This window comes from Mus musculus, chromosome 17 (assembly GCF_000001635.26).
Source record: "Mus musculus strain C57BL/6J chromosome 17, GRCm38.p6 C57BL/6J".
NCBI classification, from domain to species: Eukaryota; Metazoa; Chordata; class Mammalia; order Rodentia; family Muridae; genus Mus; species Mus musculus.
The window spans coordinates 18,930,865-18,946,241 of NC_000083.6; the positions used below are offsets into that span (position 1 = coordinate 18,930,865).

Genomic DNA, 15,377 nt, shown 5'->3' on the forward strand with positions numbered 1-15,377 from the left:
CTGCAAAGGATAGAAGAATAACAACAAATGGTTATAATGGAGAAAGGTTTAGAAAATGGAGAGATAATGTTTCTATCCCCTAGTATGAACTGTAAAAAAATTCATATGCTAAAATTAAGGAAACATTTTCATTTTTCTATTACCAACTAGTGTCCTGATTTTATCACCAAGTCTGAATCCCCTAAATATTCTATAACTTTCCATATAATGTCACCAAATAGGAAATAAACATTAAAATTATTTGCCCTATATGGGATATTTTTCTTTAAAAATATCATATAATATCAACATTAGCCATCGTTAATTGTCCTTTGATTCTCAATATGTGCATTATCATCAAATGTATAATGATTTGAAAGACCTTAAAGATCTAAGTGAGAGTACAGGGCATTATATTTGAATATGCATGGTTTTGATATGAAATAGTATACAAATGATATATCATCCTCTGAATGCAGGAAGCAATGAATACTGCAGCTCTCTTCTATCTTTTTGCAATTGTAACATTCTTACAATAAGTAGTGACAATTTAATTTTTACTGGGACATTACATCTTAGCTAAATTTATGTATTTCTTCCTACAAATATGTGTTTATTTGCTTCCATAATAATTTTAAATCCTCTCAAATTGACAGTCATTATTTGTTGCGGCCGCCAGCAGCTCGCAACATGAACGGTTCGACTGAGAAGGCTACTCGAGCTGTAAGAGAGGAATCTAGATGGGGCGAAAGAAGAAACGGAGCCAAGACAAATTCATTCTGATCAAAGCTCAAATTTTATTGTTGGGACACTAGTTATAAAGGAAGGGGGAGGGGACCAGATTCCCGCCGAATAATCTCTGGTCCAGTAGAAAGGTGCACGTGTGTGGCTCCGCAGGTTCTAGCAGTGGGCGTGGCAGAGCAAATGAGCGGGAAGCTCCACCCCTGAGCAAGCAGGTTTCAGGCTGGGGGAGGGGAGACTACATTTCCTCCCTTTTATTAACAAAACTTAAAAAAAAAAAAAAGAAAAAGCTGGCCTGAGGGGGGCGGGGAAATTATCTATGCTCAATAGTTCTACCTGGAATCTAGGGCTAACGAAAAAACCTGCTTCACTGGGATTCTTTAACTTTTCTTATGGTAAACTGTATCTGGCTTAAGACTGTCCTTTCTTAGTAAACAACTAACTGAAAGGCCTGGAGCTGCAGGCTCTGACTTTAAGATGCTAATTAGTACTTGGTAGGTAACTTTCTAGTTGACCTCCGCATTTTTGGATGATAGGTGGGAAACAGGGAGAAGGGGTTCAGCCGGCTCTGTAGTACAAAGCCAATTGGCTTTTTTATTTGGGTGGGAGGCAGTGAAGGGCTTGCCCTTTCAATAGTACGTCTCCAATCTCTCTCCCCCCTATTAATTAAGTTAAATAAGGCAGCGCTTAACTGAGGTGATCAAATGATTTTCTCATCCGTAGATGAGTGGGCTTTTAACCTTGGCTTGGGTGGACATGGACCCGATTCCTCCCGTGGGTACTGATAAGACCCACACCTGTGGCTCTTGGTACCTTTTGGGGAGGTGAGGCAGAGCCGAAAAATATTTTTCATTTTTAGCCAAAATTTGGTACCAACCTCTTTTAAACCGGGTTTATCTCACAGGAAACTCAGAAATGGTCAAGCTGGATCTTCCCCTGCAGTGACTCTGCACCAAGCGATGCCCATACTGAATTTGTACGATCACAAACCAGTATGCACAGTTCTGAGTGCTGTGCAGCTCCTAAAGGAGAATTATCAACCTCAAATTTAGCAAAGCCTAAACAAGAATTATGTCGTTAGTAACACCACGATTTGTGGCTAAAATAGGAGCTGGAAGTCGTTCCTCCTCATCCCTGTTTTTTCCACAGCCTTATTGAGCTAAGGACACCTTGTAGTAACAGCAAGGGTGAAAAGCCAGAGGTCAGCTAAGGGGCTAAGCCTGTCTATCAAAATAAAAACCAATCTTTATTAATATAGAAATATCTACTTTTCTAGCACTCTTGGTAAACCTAATTTTTAACTCAGACTGAAAGCCACATGCTGGAAATGTCCTTGGAAAGGAGATAACAGCAGCCACCTGTGTGCTCTAGGGGGGCGGGGATGCACATCCGCTCGTCCGCCTCGAGAATGTTGATTTACCTGCTTGAAAGACAAAATCTCGACAGTGAGAAGGTAGGAAAGCAGAACTTCTTTCGGGGAAGTCTAGGTACTTTATTCAAATGCAAATTGTAAAGCTGAGGCTAGTCTCCGGCCTCCTGTCGGGAGCTGGCTCAGAGAGTAGCTGGAGAACAGCTTTGGGAGCTTTCGCTCTCAGCTGAATTCTAAGCACAAAAGGAATTTTAGTCTTTAGAATGATACTTACCAGGAGAGTCAGAATCTGTGTTCATCTGACGAATTAATCTCTCTGGCAGCTACCGCGATCCATCTTCATCTCGTGAAAAAACACAAACTGAGCCCCTACCCCAAATTAGAACTGGATCTGGACCCTTCCATTCATTAGTCAGGGGGTCCTTCCATTTTACCAATGCATAAGAATTAGAAGTAACTGGATGCCAGTGGCGATCCGCTGCAGACTGGCCCTTGATATCGGTGTGCAAGAAATTTAGGACAAATAAGGTGAAGGCAAGGTGGGCCTTTGGTGACCTTGGGGGATATAGCTGCCCCTCTTTTGTTTTAAAAAGCCAATTCTTTAAGGTGCGATGAGCACGTTCAACTATTTCTTGTCCCATGGGGTTGTAAGGAATTCTAGTTTTATGTTTAATACCGAATTCTTTACAGAATGAAATAAAGTTTTTACTGGAATAAGATGGCCCATTGTCTGTTTTAATAAGTTTAGGCAATCCCATGGCATTAAATGCTTGTAGGCAATGATCAATTACGTTTTTTGAAGCTTCTCCTGTATGCAGAGAAGCAAAAAGAAATCCTGAACAAGTATCAATGCAAACATGTATATATTTTAGTTTTCCAAATTCTGCATAATGGGTTATATCCATTTGCCAAATATGATTAGGCATAAGACCTCTAGGATTAACTTCTAGATGCGGCACTGGAGATAAAGTAATACATTTAGGACATTGTTTTACAATCATTCTCGCTTGCTCCTTTGTGATCTTATGTCGGAGCCTTAGGGTATGGCTAGAGAGATGAAACCTTTCATGATCACGTTGGGCCAAAGCAACCCGATCTGAAACTAAGGCTTCTCTTATCAGAGCTCTGTCAATGCGATCATTACCCTCTGCCAGAGGTCTAGGAAGACCAGAGTGAGACCGTATGTGGCCAATATAAAACGGATTTTTCCGGGCGAGAATGATGTTTTGTAATTCTGAAAATAAAGATCCTGACGGCGTATTGAAGTTAAACGTACCACAGGTTTCCAATAAGGGTACTGACTGAGCAACATATAAACTGTCAGTAAAAATATTAAAAGCCTCATGTACAGACTGAAAAACCTTCAGTACTGCTGTTAATTCGGCGAGCTGAGCCGAGAGACCAGGAGTCTCTACGATAACCTGTTGATTACTAATAAGATATCCAGCTCGCCCTTTAGAGGAGCCATCAGTAAAAATCAATAGAGCATTATTTAAAGGCTGTAAGGAAGTCATCTTAGGAAATATCATATCATGTACATTTAAGAATTTTATCAACCTATCTTGGGGGTAGTGGCTATCTATAGTTTCTTTAAACCCTAATTGTGCAAACAACCAATCTGTACTATGCTGTTTCAGCCAAGTGTCCTGACTCAGCTGTAAGGCTGGACAATGATATCTGGCTCCTTTCCAAAAAAAGTCAATGCCTGCCTTCTTCCAGTGATAATCATCTGAGCCACTGCTTCATGATATGGCAAGATATTACGTTTGGGAGATATCCTCGAATGTATCCACATTATAGGAAATTTTTCCATAGCAATCCCGTAGGCACATGAGTCGTATTAAAAATTAACAGGTGCAGCGGCAGGGAGTAATTTATGTAAGTGACGAACTGTTCTTCAATAGCCTTTTCCACTAGCTGTAAGGCCAGTAATCCTTCTGAGGTTAGGGATCTAGGGGAAGTGGGATCAGAACTCCCTTTAAGAATATCAAATAAAGGTTTCAACTCCCCTGTAGTAAGCTTTAGATAGGGGCGAAGCCAATTTATATCACCTAACAATTTTTGAAAATCATTTAAGGTCCTTAAGTTATCTCTACGAATAACAATTTTCTGGGGAAAAACAGCTTGATCAGTGAGTCTAAAACCCAAATAATTATAAGGATCCTGAGTTTGTATCTTTTCAGAAGCAATTTGTAATCCCTTATCAGCCAGGGCCTTTCGTAAGTCTCTATAACACAAAAGCAAATCTTGGGGGTCCTTTCCCGCCATCAAAACATCATCTGTGAAATGAATGATGTAAATATTTGGCCATTGTTGTCTAACAGGCTGAATTGCCTTTGCCACAAACTTTTGACATAAGGTAGGACTATTAGCCATCCCCTGCGGGAGAACTGTCCATTGATATCTTTTCATGGGTTCCTTGAAATTTACAGAAGGAACACTAAAAGCAAATCTCTCACAATCCTTTGGATGCAAAGGGATGGTAAAGAAACAATCTTTCAAATCTATAACAATCTTATAATATCCCTTAGGAATGGCTACTGGGGAGGGGAGCCCCGGTTGTAAAGTTCCCATAAGTACCATGGTTTCATTAACCTTTCTTAAATCTTGCAACAGTCTCCATTTTCCCGATTTTTTCCTGATAATGAAAATGGGTGTATTCCAGGGAGAATGAGACTCCACCAAATGTCTTGCTTCTAACTGCTCCTGCACTAGCAAAGAAGCGGCCTCTATTTTTTCTTTAGGTAAAGACCACTGATCTACCCACACCGGAATATCATTACGCCATTGAATTTTTTCGGCGTGGGATGCAGGCAAGACAGTGGCCGCTACTGAAAATACTTTAAACCTCTCACGTTAGAGTGGGGTTTAAGATCCTCAAAGGTCTTAATTTTCTGTCCCTTCTTTATTAGTCCACGATCAGGCAGGGGTCCCTGCCTGAATGTCTGTTCAGTCACCATCTCCTTAGAACTGCACAGGATAACGCCCATCTGTGACAACAGATCTCTTCCCCACAGGGTTACAGGCAAATTTGGCATAACATACGGCTGAATATTTCCTGATTTTCCATCCTCATCTTTCCAGGTTAGCAATTTGGAACTACGTTTTGGGTTACTGGCATAACCAATTTTTTGAAGGTGAGTCAAGGAAACAGACAGGGGCCAGTTTGAGGGCCAGTCCTGCCCTCTTATAATCGTTACATCGGCCCCGGTATCTATTAATCCTTCAAAGCTTTTTTCATCAAGAATCAATTTAAGGTTAGGTCTCTGATTAGTGATAGATTTCACCCAATTTACGCCAGAGGAGTCAAAGTTATTCTGTCCTTCTTCATTTTCAAAGAATTTAGATAGTGACCAGCGGAAAGGGATCAAAGTAAGTTGAGCAATTTTCTGATTAGCGGGTATAGTTATAGCACCACGAGGGCAAGCGGCTATGATTTTAATTTCTCCCTCATAATTATTACTTATAACACCTGGATAAATCTGCAGGCCTTCTACAATAGAACTGCTTCGTCTTAAGAGAAAACCACAGGTTCCTACAGGTAGTGGTCCAAAGACTCCGGTAGGCAGAGTTTGGACTCCCACTTCTGGGGTTAATGCTGCATGGACAGTGGAACAGAGGTCCAGTCTTGCATTTCCTGGGTTTGACCTGACAAGCTCAAGAACTGATCTTGTTGGCTGGGCAGCAGATTTATAGCCCCATAAGCTGTCTTCTTTGAGTAACTCGGGGCCTGGGGCTGACCCCTTTCCTCGTTTCCCGGCACCGGGCAGCTCAAAACCCTTGTTTTACAATCTTTTGCCCAGTGGCGGCCCTTCCCACACCGGGGACATATTCCTGGGGCACGGCCTGTTTGTCTAACCTCGGCACCCTTGTTCTGAGGACAATCAATTCTAAAATGATCTAAACTTCCACACTTAAAGCATACATTTTTCCCTCGTTTCCTTGAGAACATTGCTTGCGCGTGGGTTCCCTGCAAGATCTCGCAGGAAGGCCCGATGTCTGCGCAAAGGCGGACATATTCCGCCAAATCTGTCGTTCCCTTATGCGGTTGAATCGCAGCTCGGCAAATTGCGTTAGCATTCTCATAAGCCAATTGCATAACGAAAGGACTTCCCGTGTCCAGACTTCCAAGGATTCTACTAGCTGAAATCAATAGCCTGTCCACAAAATCTTGATATGGTTCATCAGAACTCTGCCGAATGCTAGCTAAACTTCTACCAATCTCTCCTTTGACTGGCAACCTTCCCCAAGCACGCGTGCGGCCGTCGCAATTTGCGCGTACACTGCAACGGGAAAATCAATCTGATTTGTCTGTCCCTCATATGGACCCTCTCCTAAAAGCATGTTGCTATCCCAGTCTGAATTATCAGCCTGAGCGTTAGAAGCAGAAGTTTTCTTACTGGCGTCTCGCCATTCAGAATCTCAAAGCAAAAAATCTCCTCCTGACAGGGTAGCCTTAGAAAGAGTCTTCCAATCTAAAGGGGTTAAGTGTGACTCCACAACTGTGTCCAGTAATGCTTGAGTGAATGGGGCTGAAGGGCAATATTGCACAACAGCCGCCTTTAACTCTTTTATCAACTTGAAATCTAAGGTCTGGTAATGTCTGGCCCTAGTATCTTGCTGATCAATTACCTCGACCACAGGAAAGGCTAGCGTATTAGACATATTCTGTCCTTTCCCACGTGCCTGACTCACAACCTTTTCTAGCGGCACCTGGTGAACTACAGAAGAGTTACTCTTCTCCGCTTCTGACATCTTTTTTAGTTCCCAAAGCTCATTAGTCAGCCTCTGAAGCTTAATTTCAAACTCTAACTCGCTTAGTCGTGTGTCCCTATGAGTGGCACCTCCCGAAGTGGGGACTACAGGTGGAGCGGGAGATTTACAAGAGGACCAATTTTCATTAAGGTAATGGGCAGCTCCTCTATCTGAGTGATTTTTGTTAAAAATCAGTTTTTCATCCGAGTTTCCACATTTATCAATTTTTGAGTTAAGAAGATCTTTTTCTGAGGAGGCCCTCTCTGACAGGCACTCCTCCTGAGATACCACAAGCTCCGCCTGGGGGCAACTTAGCCCTGGGGAAGTGGCATCTTTTATTGCATCATTTACGAGCGCCCAGAGGCCTAGAGTAAAATTATCTGCCTGAGTGATTTTTAAGGCCTCACCAACTTTCTCCCAGGTTCCACAATCTAGTGTTTCTTCTTCCTTGAACCATGGGCAACAGCTATCTATCTTACCTAAAAAAATTTTTACTAATTGTACTTCAAGCCTTACTCCTCTGGCCTGAAACAACTCCTGAAAACTATGGGCAACCGCCTGATCCATGACTTTAAACCCTTTCTTCTTCTACCTAAGCAGCTTCCTAAAAAGCTGCGGCTAACCTGCCTGTTTCCGTTTCTAGTTCCGATTAACACACTGCTGACCCAAGCAGAACCAGCGTTGGGTTAGCACTGATTCAAGCTTAATTCGTATCCTACCGCATCCTCAGCAACACTTTACAAAACTGAAATTTTAAGCTAGCGCTAGCATGTGTACCTGTCCGTTGCTCCGATGTCCGATACGAAGATCCTTTCCTGTGGAGCTCCACAACAGCGTTCCTCTTAGCATCTCTCTGCCATTCTTCAGGTCCCTGTTCGGGCGCCAAAATGTTGCGGCCGCCAGCAGCTCGCAACATGAACGGTTCGACTGAGAAGGCTACTCGAGCTGTAAGAGAGGAATCTAGACGGGGCGAAAGAAGAAACGGAGCCAAGACAAATTCATTCTGATCAAAGCTCAAATTTTATTGTTGGGACACTAGTTATAAAGGAAGGGGGAGGGGACCAGATTCCCGCCGAATAATCTCTGGTCCAGTAGAAAGGTGCACGTGTGTGGCTCCGCAGGTTCTAGCAGTGGGCGTGGCAGAGCAAATGAGCGGGAAGCTCCACCCCTGAGCAAGCAGGTTTCAGGCTGGGGGAGGGGAGACTACAATTATTCACAACAATGACCGAAGTTGACATGGTCAACACTGTTGTCAGAAAGTATAAAATTAGTATTAGGCTAGATGGACCCCATGGATTCCAATATCATGTTCCTAGTCACTAATGTTTCACAAGTATGTCCTTAATTCATTAAGATACCAAATTTTTTAACACTGTGATAATTGTCAGACCAAAATTTAAACACTTTTGCCTTCTCAAGGGCATTATATTTTAAGTGTTTTAATTCCTTTTTACAAATTGTATTGGTTATTTTTTATATTTACATTTCAAATGTTATCCCCCTTCACGATTTATCATCTGTAAATCCTCTTTCACATCCCCCATTCCCAGATTTCATGAGGGTGTTCCTCCTAACCCCATACTCCTACATCATCTCCCTAGCAATGTCATTCTGCTCTGAAGGTTGGGCATCAAGCCTTCAAAGGACCAAGGCACTCTCCTCCCACTGATGCCAGATATGGTCATATTCTTTTACATATACTGCTGGAGTCATGAATCCCTCTATGTGCATTTTTTGGTTGATGGCTTAGTACCTAAGAGCTCTGGGGATTCTGTATTATTGCTCTTGCTGTTTTACCTAAGGGTTTGCAAAACCCTTTCAGATCCTTCAGTCCTTAACTAGCCCATTGGGGTTCCTATACTCAGTCAGATGGTTGACTGCAAACATCCTCATCTATATTGGTAAGGCACTGGCAGAGACTGTCAGGACAAAGCTATATCCGACCCTGTCTGCAAGCATTTCTTGGCATTAATAATAGTGTCTTCTTTGGTGATTGTATTTGGGATGTATCACCAGGTGGGACAGTCTCTGTTTGACCTTTCTGTCAGTCTCTCCTCAACTCTTTGACCTTCTATTTTATTTAGATAGGAGCAAATTCTGGTTAATATTTTTGAGATGGATTGGTTCGCCCATCCTTCAACCAAGGGCCTTGCCTAACCTATGGATATGGCCTTTAAAGGTACTCTCTCTGCTTTGTGGGGCATATCAGATAATGTCATCCTCAATGGATCCAGGGTATTTCTTGCTTTCCAGACATCTGGGAATTTCTGTTAGCTACACCAGCATCCCATCCCTTATTACTACAAATACTCTTATAAATGAGTCTAATTATTAATAAAAATATTTGCTTTTCAGTGTATGACCTTAAAAATTATTTGGTCATTTTTATAAAACCCTAAGAATTAAATAACAATTCTCATTCTTCTCAGATCCCTCAGTCAGTGTGCAGTGAGAGTTGTGGGCCTGGATTCAGGAAAGTAACCCTGGAGGGCAAGGCCATCTGCTGCTACAAGTGCACTCCTTGTGCAGACAATGAGATTTCTAATGAGACAGGTAAATGCAGATTTTAAGGAAAACTTCCTATTTCTCCACTGTGTTTTACAATGTGCTAGCAATTAAAAAAGATCTAATGTGAAGTCAAGCATGAGTCATTTTTTAAAAATTTTTATAGATATATCCATGTAATATTCATCACTATCCCCTTAAAACAGGCATTTCACAATATTCTTGATTAATATCTTTAATCCAGTGCCAATACTGATATTGGATGATATAGTATATTCCCTTGTACTTTTCAGTGTTTTTCAATTTACTCTTCCATTTAACACATTTTAATTAAGTATCACAGATGTTTTTAAAATGTCTTTCAATGATTTTTAAGAATTATATAAGGCTCAGATCTGTTGCATCTTCATAGAAATAATTAACAGCTCATTTCTCATTTTTATTTGTTTGATAATTTCCTACAATGTGTTTTCATCACATTCATCATTCTCACTCTTCCCCGTTTCTCATTCCTCTAATTTGTAATTAAACTATCTAATACAGTTCATGATAGTAATGTATACTTAACATATGTGCATGTCAGTTAATGGTTATTAACCAACCATGTTTGCCACACTGAAATGTACAGCTGATTATCTTCCAAGTAGGTATCAATTGTTAATACCTCATTTTCTGGAGATGGGGGATTCTTAATGATTACCTCCGATATCTATACTAAAATTTGCCTGGGTAAAGGCACCATACATCTGAAACATTTTCTCGTGTGTTTTGAGTTTATGTGAACAATTTCTCTGAGATCAAAAAACAGAATTATTTTGTGTTATTCTGTACACTAAAGTTTTTGGTAACTTTCTGGCTTCTCTTGGATAAGAATTTTACAGAATTTATATATTTTTTAACTAGACCGATTAGAAAAGAGTTAGGGATGTGTTCTTTTAGGGGAAGGTGCACATCTAGGAACTGGCTTTAGGTTATAAAATTCCATGTGGCATCTGAACTCTATTATTTTATTTTATTTTTTATTTTATTTTTTCCCGCTGCTTCCTTCAAATCAAGATTTATCCCTGGATGTTTTTATGGTTCCTTCTATTATGTAAATGAGCAAATACTCTAAATCTATAAGTACACACCACAATTACTGAATTAATTTATTTATTTACAATTCAATCATTGTTCATACTCTTTGGCAACACTCCCACAGTTCATTAACTCATTCCTTCACTCCTATCTTAGACTTTCTGCTTCCTAAACTTCTGAAACACTGTGAGATATATCCTAAGTTTTCTGTGTGTCCGTTTTTGGGGGAGTGGGGGTAATATCATCTTACCAGTAAGAACATATGATGTATGTGATTTTAGGTCTAGGTTACTACACTCAGAATATTTTTAGTTTCATCCATTATCCTTCAAATCTCATTATGCCATAGATTTTAATAACTGAGTAATAATGCCACATTATCTGCATCCATTCTTCTGTTATAGGACATGAGTTGCTTCCAGCTTTTGGGCTCTTACAAATAAGACCACTATAAACATTGATGAGTATGTGTCCCTTGATACATTGGGGCATTTTTGGGGTATATACCCAAAAGTTGGTATAGCTGGGTAGGTCTATCTCCAATTTTCTGAGGAACTGCCAGATATATATTTCAAGAGTCGTTATACCACTTTGAAACTCCAAAATCATGGGATGGATCCCCAGTTGGAGCAATCTAAGAATGGTCATTCCTTCAGTCTCTGCTCTGAAATTTATCCCTGTAATTCCTTCCATGGATATTCTGTTTCCCCTTCTAAGAAGGATTGAAGTATCTACCCATTAGTCCTCCTTCTTCTTAAGTTCCATGTGTTTTATAAATTTTTTTCTTGTCTATTCTGAGTTTCTGGACTAATATCCTCTTATCAATAAGTGAATATCATGTGTGTTATTTTGTGACTTGGTTACCTCACTTAGGATTATATCCTCCAGATCTATCCATTTGTCAAATAATTTTATAAGTTCATTGATTTTAATAGCAACATAGAACTGCATTGTGTAAATGCATCCATTCCTCTGTTGAGGGACATCTGTGTTATTTGCAGCTTCTGGCTACTATAAATAAGTCTACTATGAACATAGTGGAACATGTATCCTTATTGCAAGTTGCAGCATCTTGTACGTATACACTCAGGAGTTGTATTGCTGGATCTTCCTGAAGAATTATGTCCAGATTTCTGAGGAAGAGTGAAACTGATTTCCAGAGTGGCTATAGGAGCTTAGATTCCCAGGAGCAATGAAGATGTGTTCCTCTTTCTCGACATCCTTGCCACCCTCTGCTGTCACCTGAGTTTTTGATCTTAGCCATTCAGACTGGTATGAGGTGGAATCTCAGGGTTGTTTTGATTTACATTTCACTGATGATTAATGATGTTTAACATTTTTAGGTGCTTCTCAGGTATTCGGTATTCAGTAGGATTATTTGGTTTTCTGGAGTCTAAATTCTTGAGTTCTTTATATATATTGGATATTAGCCAAATATGGGATTTAGGATTTGTAAAGAGCTTTTCCCAATCTGTTGGTTGCCAATTTGTCTTATTGACAGTGTCTTTTGCCTTAAAGAATCTTTGCAATTTTATGAGGTTTCATTTGTAGATACTTGATCTTACAGTAAAATCCCATGGTGTTCTCTTTAGGAATTTTCCCCTTTGCCCATATCTTCGAAGCTCTTCCCCAAATTCTCTGCTCTATATTTCAGTATCCGTGGTTTTATGTGGAGTACCTTGATCCACTTAGACTGCAGCTTTGTACAAGGAGATAAGAATGGATCAATTCTCCTTCTACATGCTAACCACCAGCTGAGCCAGTACCATTTGTTGTAAATATAGTCTTTTTTTACACTGGATTGTTTTACTGCCTTTGTCAAAGATCAAGTGACCATAGGTGTGCGGATTCATTTCTGTGTCTTCAATTCTATTCCATTGATCTACCTGCCTGTCAATGTACCAATAAAATGCAGTTTGTATTTCATCTTTTCTGTAGTATAGCTTGAGGTCAGGGATGGTGATTATACCAGAGATTCTTATATTGTTGGGAATAGTTTTTGCTATCTTAGGATTTTTGTTATGACACAAGTATTTGCAAGTTGCCCTTTTTAACTGTGAAGAATTGAGTTGGAATTTTAGTGGGGATTGGATTGTATCTTTAGATTGCTTTTGGCAAGATAACCATTTTTACTATATTAATCCTGCCAACCCATGAGCATAGGAGAACTTTCCATCTTCTGTAATCTTCTTTGATTTCTTTCTTCAGAGACTTGAAGTCCTTATCATACAGACCTTTCACTTCCTTAGTTTGAGTTACACCAAGATATTTTATATTATTTGTGACTATTGTAAAGGGTGTTGTTTTTACATTTTCTTTCTCAGCCTTTTTATGCTTTGAGTAGAGAAAGGGCACTGATTTTTTTTTCAGTTAATTTTATATCAAGCTACATCACTGAAGTTGTTTATCAGTTTTAGGAGTTCTCTTGTGGATTTTTTGGTGTCTCTAATATATATACGTATATATTATCATCTGCAAACAGTGATATTTTGACTTCTTTCTTTCCAATTTGTATCCCTTTGACATACTTTTATTGTCTAATTTTTCTGTCTAGGACTTCAAATACTATATTGAATAGGTTGGGAGAGAGAGGGCAGCCTTGTCCAAGTCTGTGATTTCAGTGGGATTGCTTCAAGTTTATCTCCATTTGGTTTGATGTTGGCTACTGGTTTGCTGTCTATTGCTTTTATTATGTATAGGTATGGGACTTGAATTCCTTATCTTTCCATGTCCTTTACGATAAATGGATATTGGATATTGTCAAATGCTTTCTTGGCTTCTAATGAAATAATCAGGTGGTTTTTGTGTTTGTGTTTGTTTATATAGTGGATTACATTGATTGATTTCCATATATTGAACCATTTGTACAATTACAAAATTTATAGTGGAGAGTTCCATTTTGTCCACATCCTTGCCAGCATGTGCTCTTTCCTGAGTTATTGATCTCAGCCATTCTTGAAATCTAAGTGTTGTTTTGATTTGCATTTCACTGATCACTAAGGACTTTAATTTTTAAGTGTCTTTTAACCATTTGAGATTCCTCTCTTGTGAATTCTTTGGTTTTTACTGAGTTCCTTGATCCACTTGATATTTAGTATTCTTTAAGTTGACAATTATAGATCTTTTTTTCATATTGTTAAATACATACTGTTAATTAGACCAGGATCATTCATGAAATATCCTTCCCTCCCTTCCCTTCCCTTCCCTTCCCTTCCCTTCCCTTCCCTTCCCTTCCCTTCCCTTCCCTTCCCTTCCCTTCTTTTCCCTTCCCTTCCCTTCCCTTCCCTTCCCTTCCCTTCCCTTCCCTTCCCTTCCCTTCCCTTCCCTTCCCTTCCCTTCCCTTCCCTTCCCTTCCCTTCCCTTCCCTTCCCTTCCCTTCCCTTCCCTTCCTCCCTCCCTCCCTCCCTCCCTCCCTCCCTCCCTCCTTTCCTCCCTCCCTCCCTTTCTCTCTCTCTCTCTCTCTCTCTCTCTCTCTCTCTCTCTCTCTCTCTCTCTCTCTCTCTTTCCTTCTTTCTTTTTTATTGTGTGTTTTTGGCTTCATTGAAAATATAAAGTGTCCTTCCGGGCATGTTCGTGCACACCTTTAATCCCAGCACTCGGGAGGCAGAAACAGGAAGATTTCTTAGTTCAAGACCGGCTTGGTCTACACAAAGTGATTTCCAGGACATCTAACCATATATATATCCCATATGTACATGGACTTATTTCTGGGTCTTCACTTCTATTCCATTGAATGGACTATCTATATATGAACCAATACAATGTGTTCTTTATTTGTTTGTTTGTATGGTTGGTTGGTTGGTTTTTGTTTTGTTTTGTTTTGTTTCCACAAAAGCTCTGTAGTACAGCTTTAGTTCAGGGAATATAATTACTCGAGTAGTTCTTTTCCTGTTAAGAATTAATTTTTCAGCTGGGCATGGTGGCACATGCCTTTAATCTCAGCACTTGAGAGGCAGAGGCAGGAGGATTTCTGAGTTTGAGGCCAGCATGGTCTAGAAAGTCAGTTCCAGGACAGCCAAGACAACACAGAGGAACCCTGCCTTGAAAAAAAAAAACCCAAAAAAAAGAATTGATTTGATTTTTCTATGCTGGATTTTTGTTTATCTATATGAAGTTTAGAATTGCTCTTTCAATGTTTGTGAAGAACTTTGTTGGAATTCCAACTTTTTTGGAATCTTGATGCTGATCGCATTGAATCTATTGATTGCTTAGGTAGGATGGCCATATTTACTCTGATAATCCTACCAATCTCTGAGTATTGGAGTCTCTCCATCTTTTAAGATCTTCTTATAAGTCTTTCTTGAAGGACTTGAAGTTATTGTCATATAGATCTTTCATTTACTTGTTAAGTGTTACATCAAGATACTTTATAAGACTTCTGCATATTGTGAAGGGTGTGGTTTTCCTTCTCATTTTTGCTATCTCTTGGGCAGATGAATTGTTCTTATTTGTTTGAGTGAAATTAATATCCAGCTACTTTGCTTAAGTTGTGTATTAGCTGTAGAAGAACTCTGGTAGATATTTGGAGGTTGTTAATGTAAACTACCATATCATGCACAGATAGTGATACTTTGACTCTCTCTTTTCAAGTGTGTGTCCTTCTAATCTGCTATTGTTGTCTCATGGCTCTCTCTAGAATTGCAAGTACTATGTTGAGTAGATAATGAGAGAGAAGACATCCAGGCAAAACTTTCTAGGAAAAGCCTGATTTTCAGGTATCTAGAATGAGGGTCTTAAAGCCCATTTCCACAGTGACATAATTCTTTCAACAAGGCCACACTTTAAATTAGTGCAACTCTTTGGGCCTAGCATATTCAAATTACCAATCCAACATAATATATTTTATAAATTTTTCTGCATCTATTAATGTTCATCATAGTATTTATAAAAATATTAAAAATTTCCATAGCAGAGCATTTTTTTCCAAAATCTCACACACTTTCTAAGAATA

General features: G+C 39.6%; 1 protein-coding gene across 2 annotated transcripts in view; it reads left to right on the top strand.

Annotated features, from left to right (window-relative positions):
• Positions 1–15,377, top strand: part of Vmn2r97 (vomeronasal 2, receptor 97) — a 33,750-nt gene that overhangs the window by 16,543 nt on the left and 1,830 nt on the right. For both annotated transcript variants that reach the window (NM_001104549.1, XM_017317596.1), the window contains exon 5: positions 9,274–9,397. In NM_001104549.1, the coding sequence (NP_001098019.1) occupies positions 9,274–9,397 (124 nt within the window). The remainder of the gene's footprint in view (positions 1–9,273; positions 9,398–15,377) is intronic.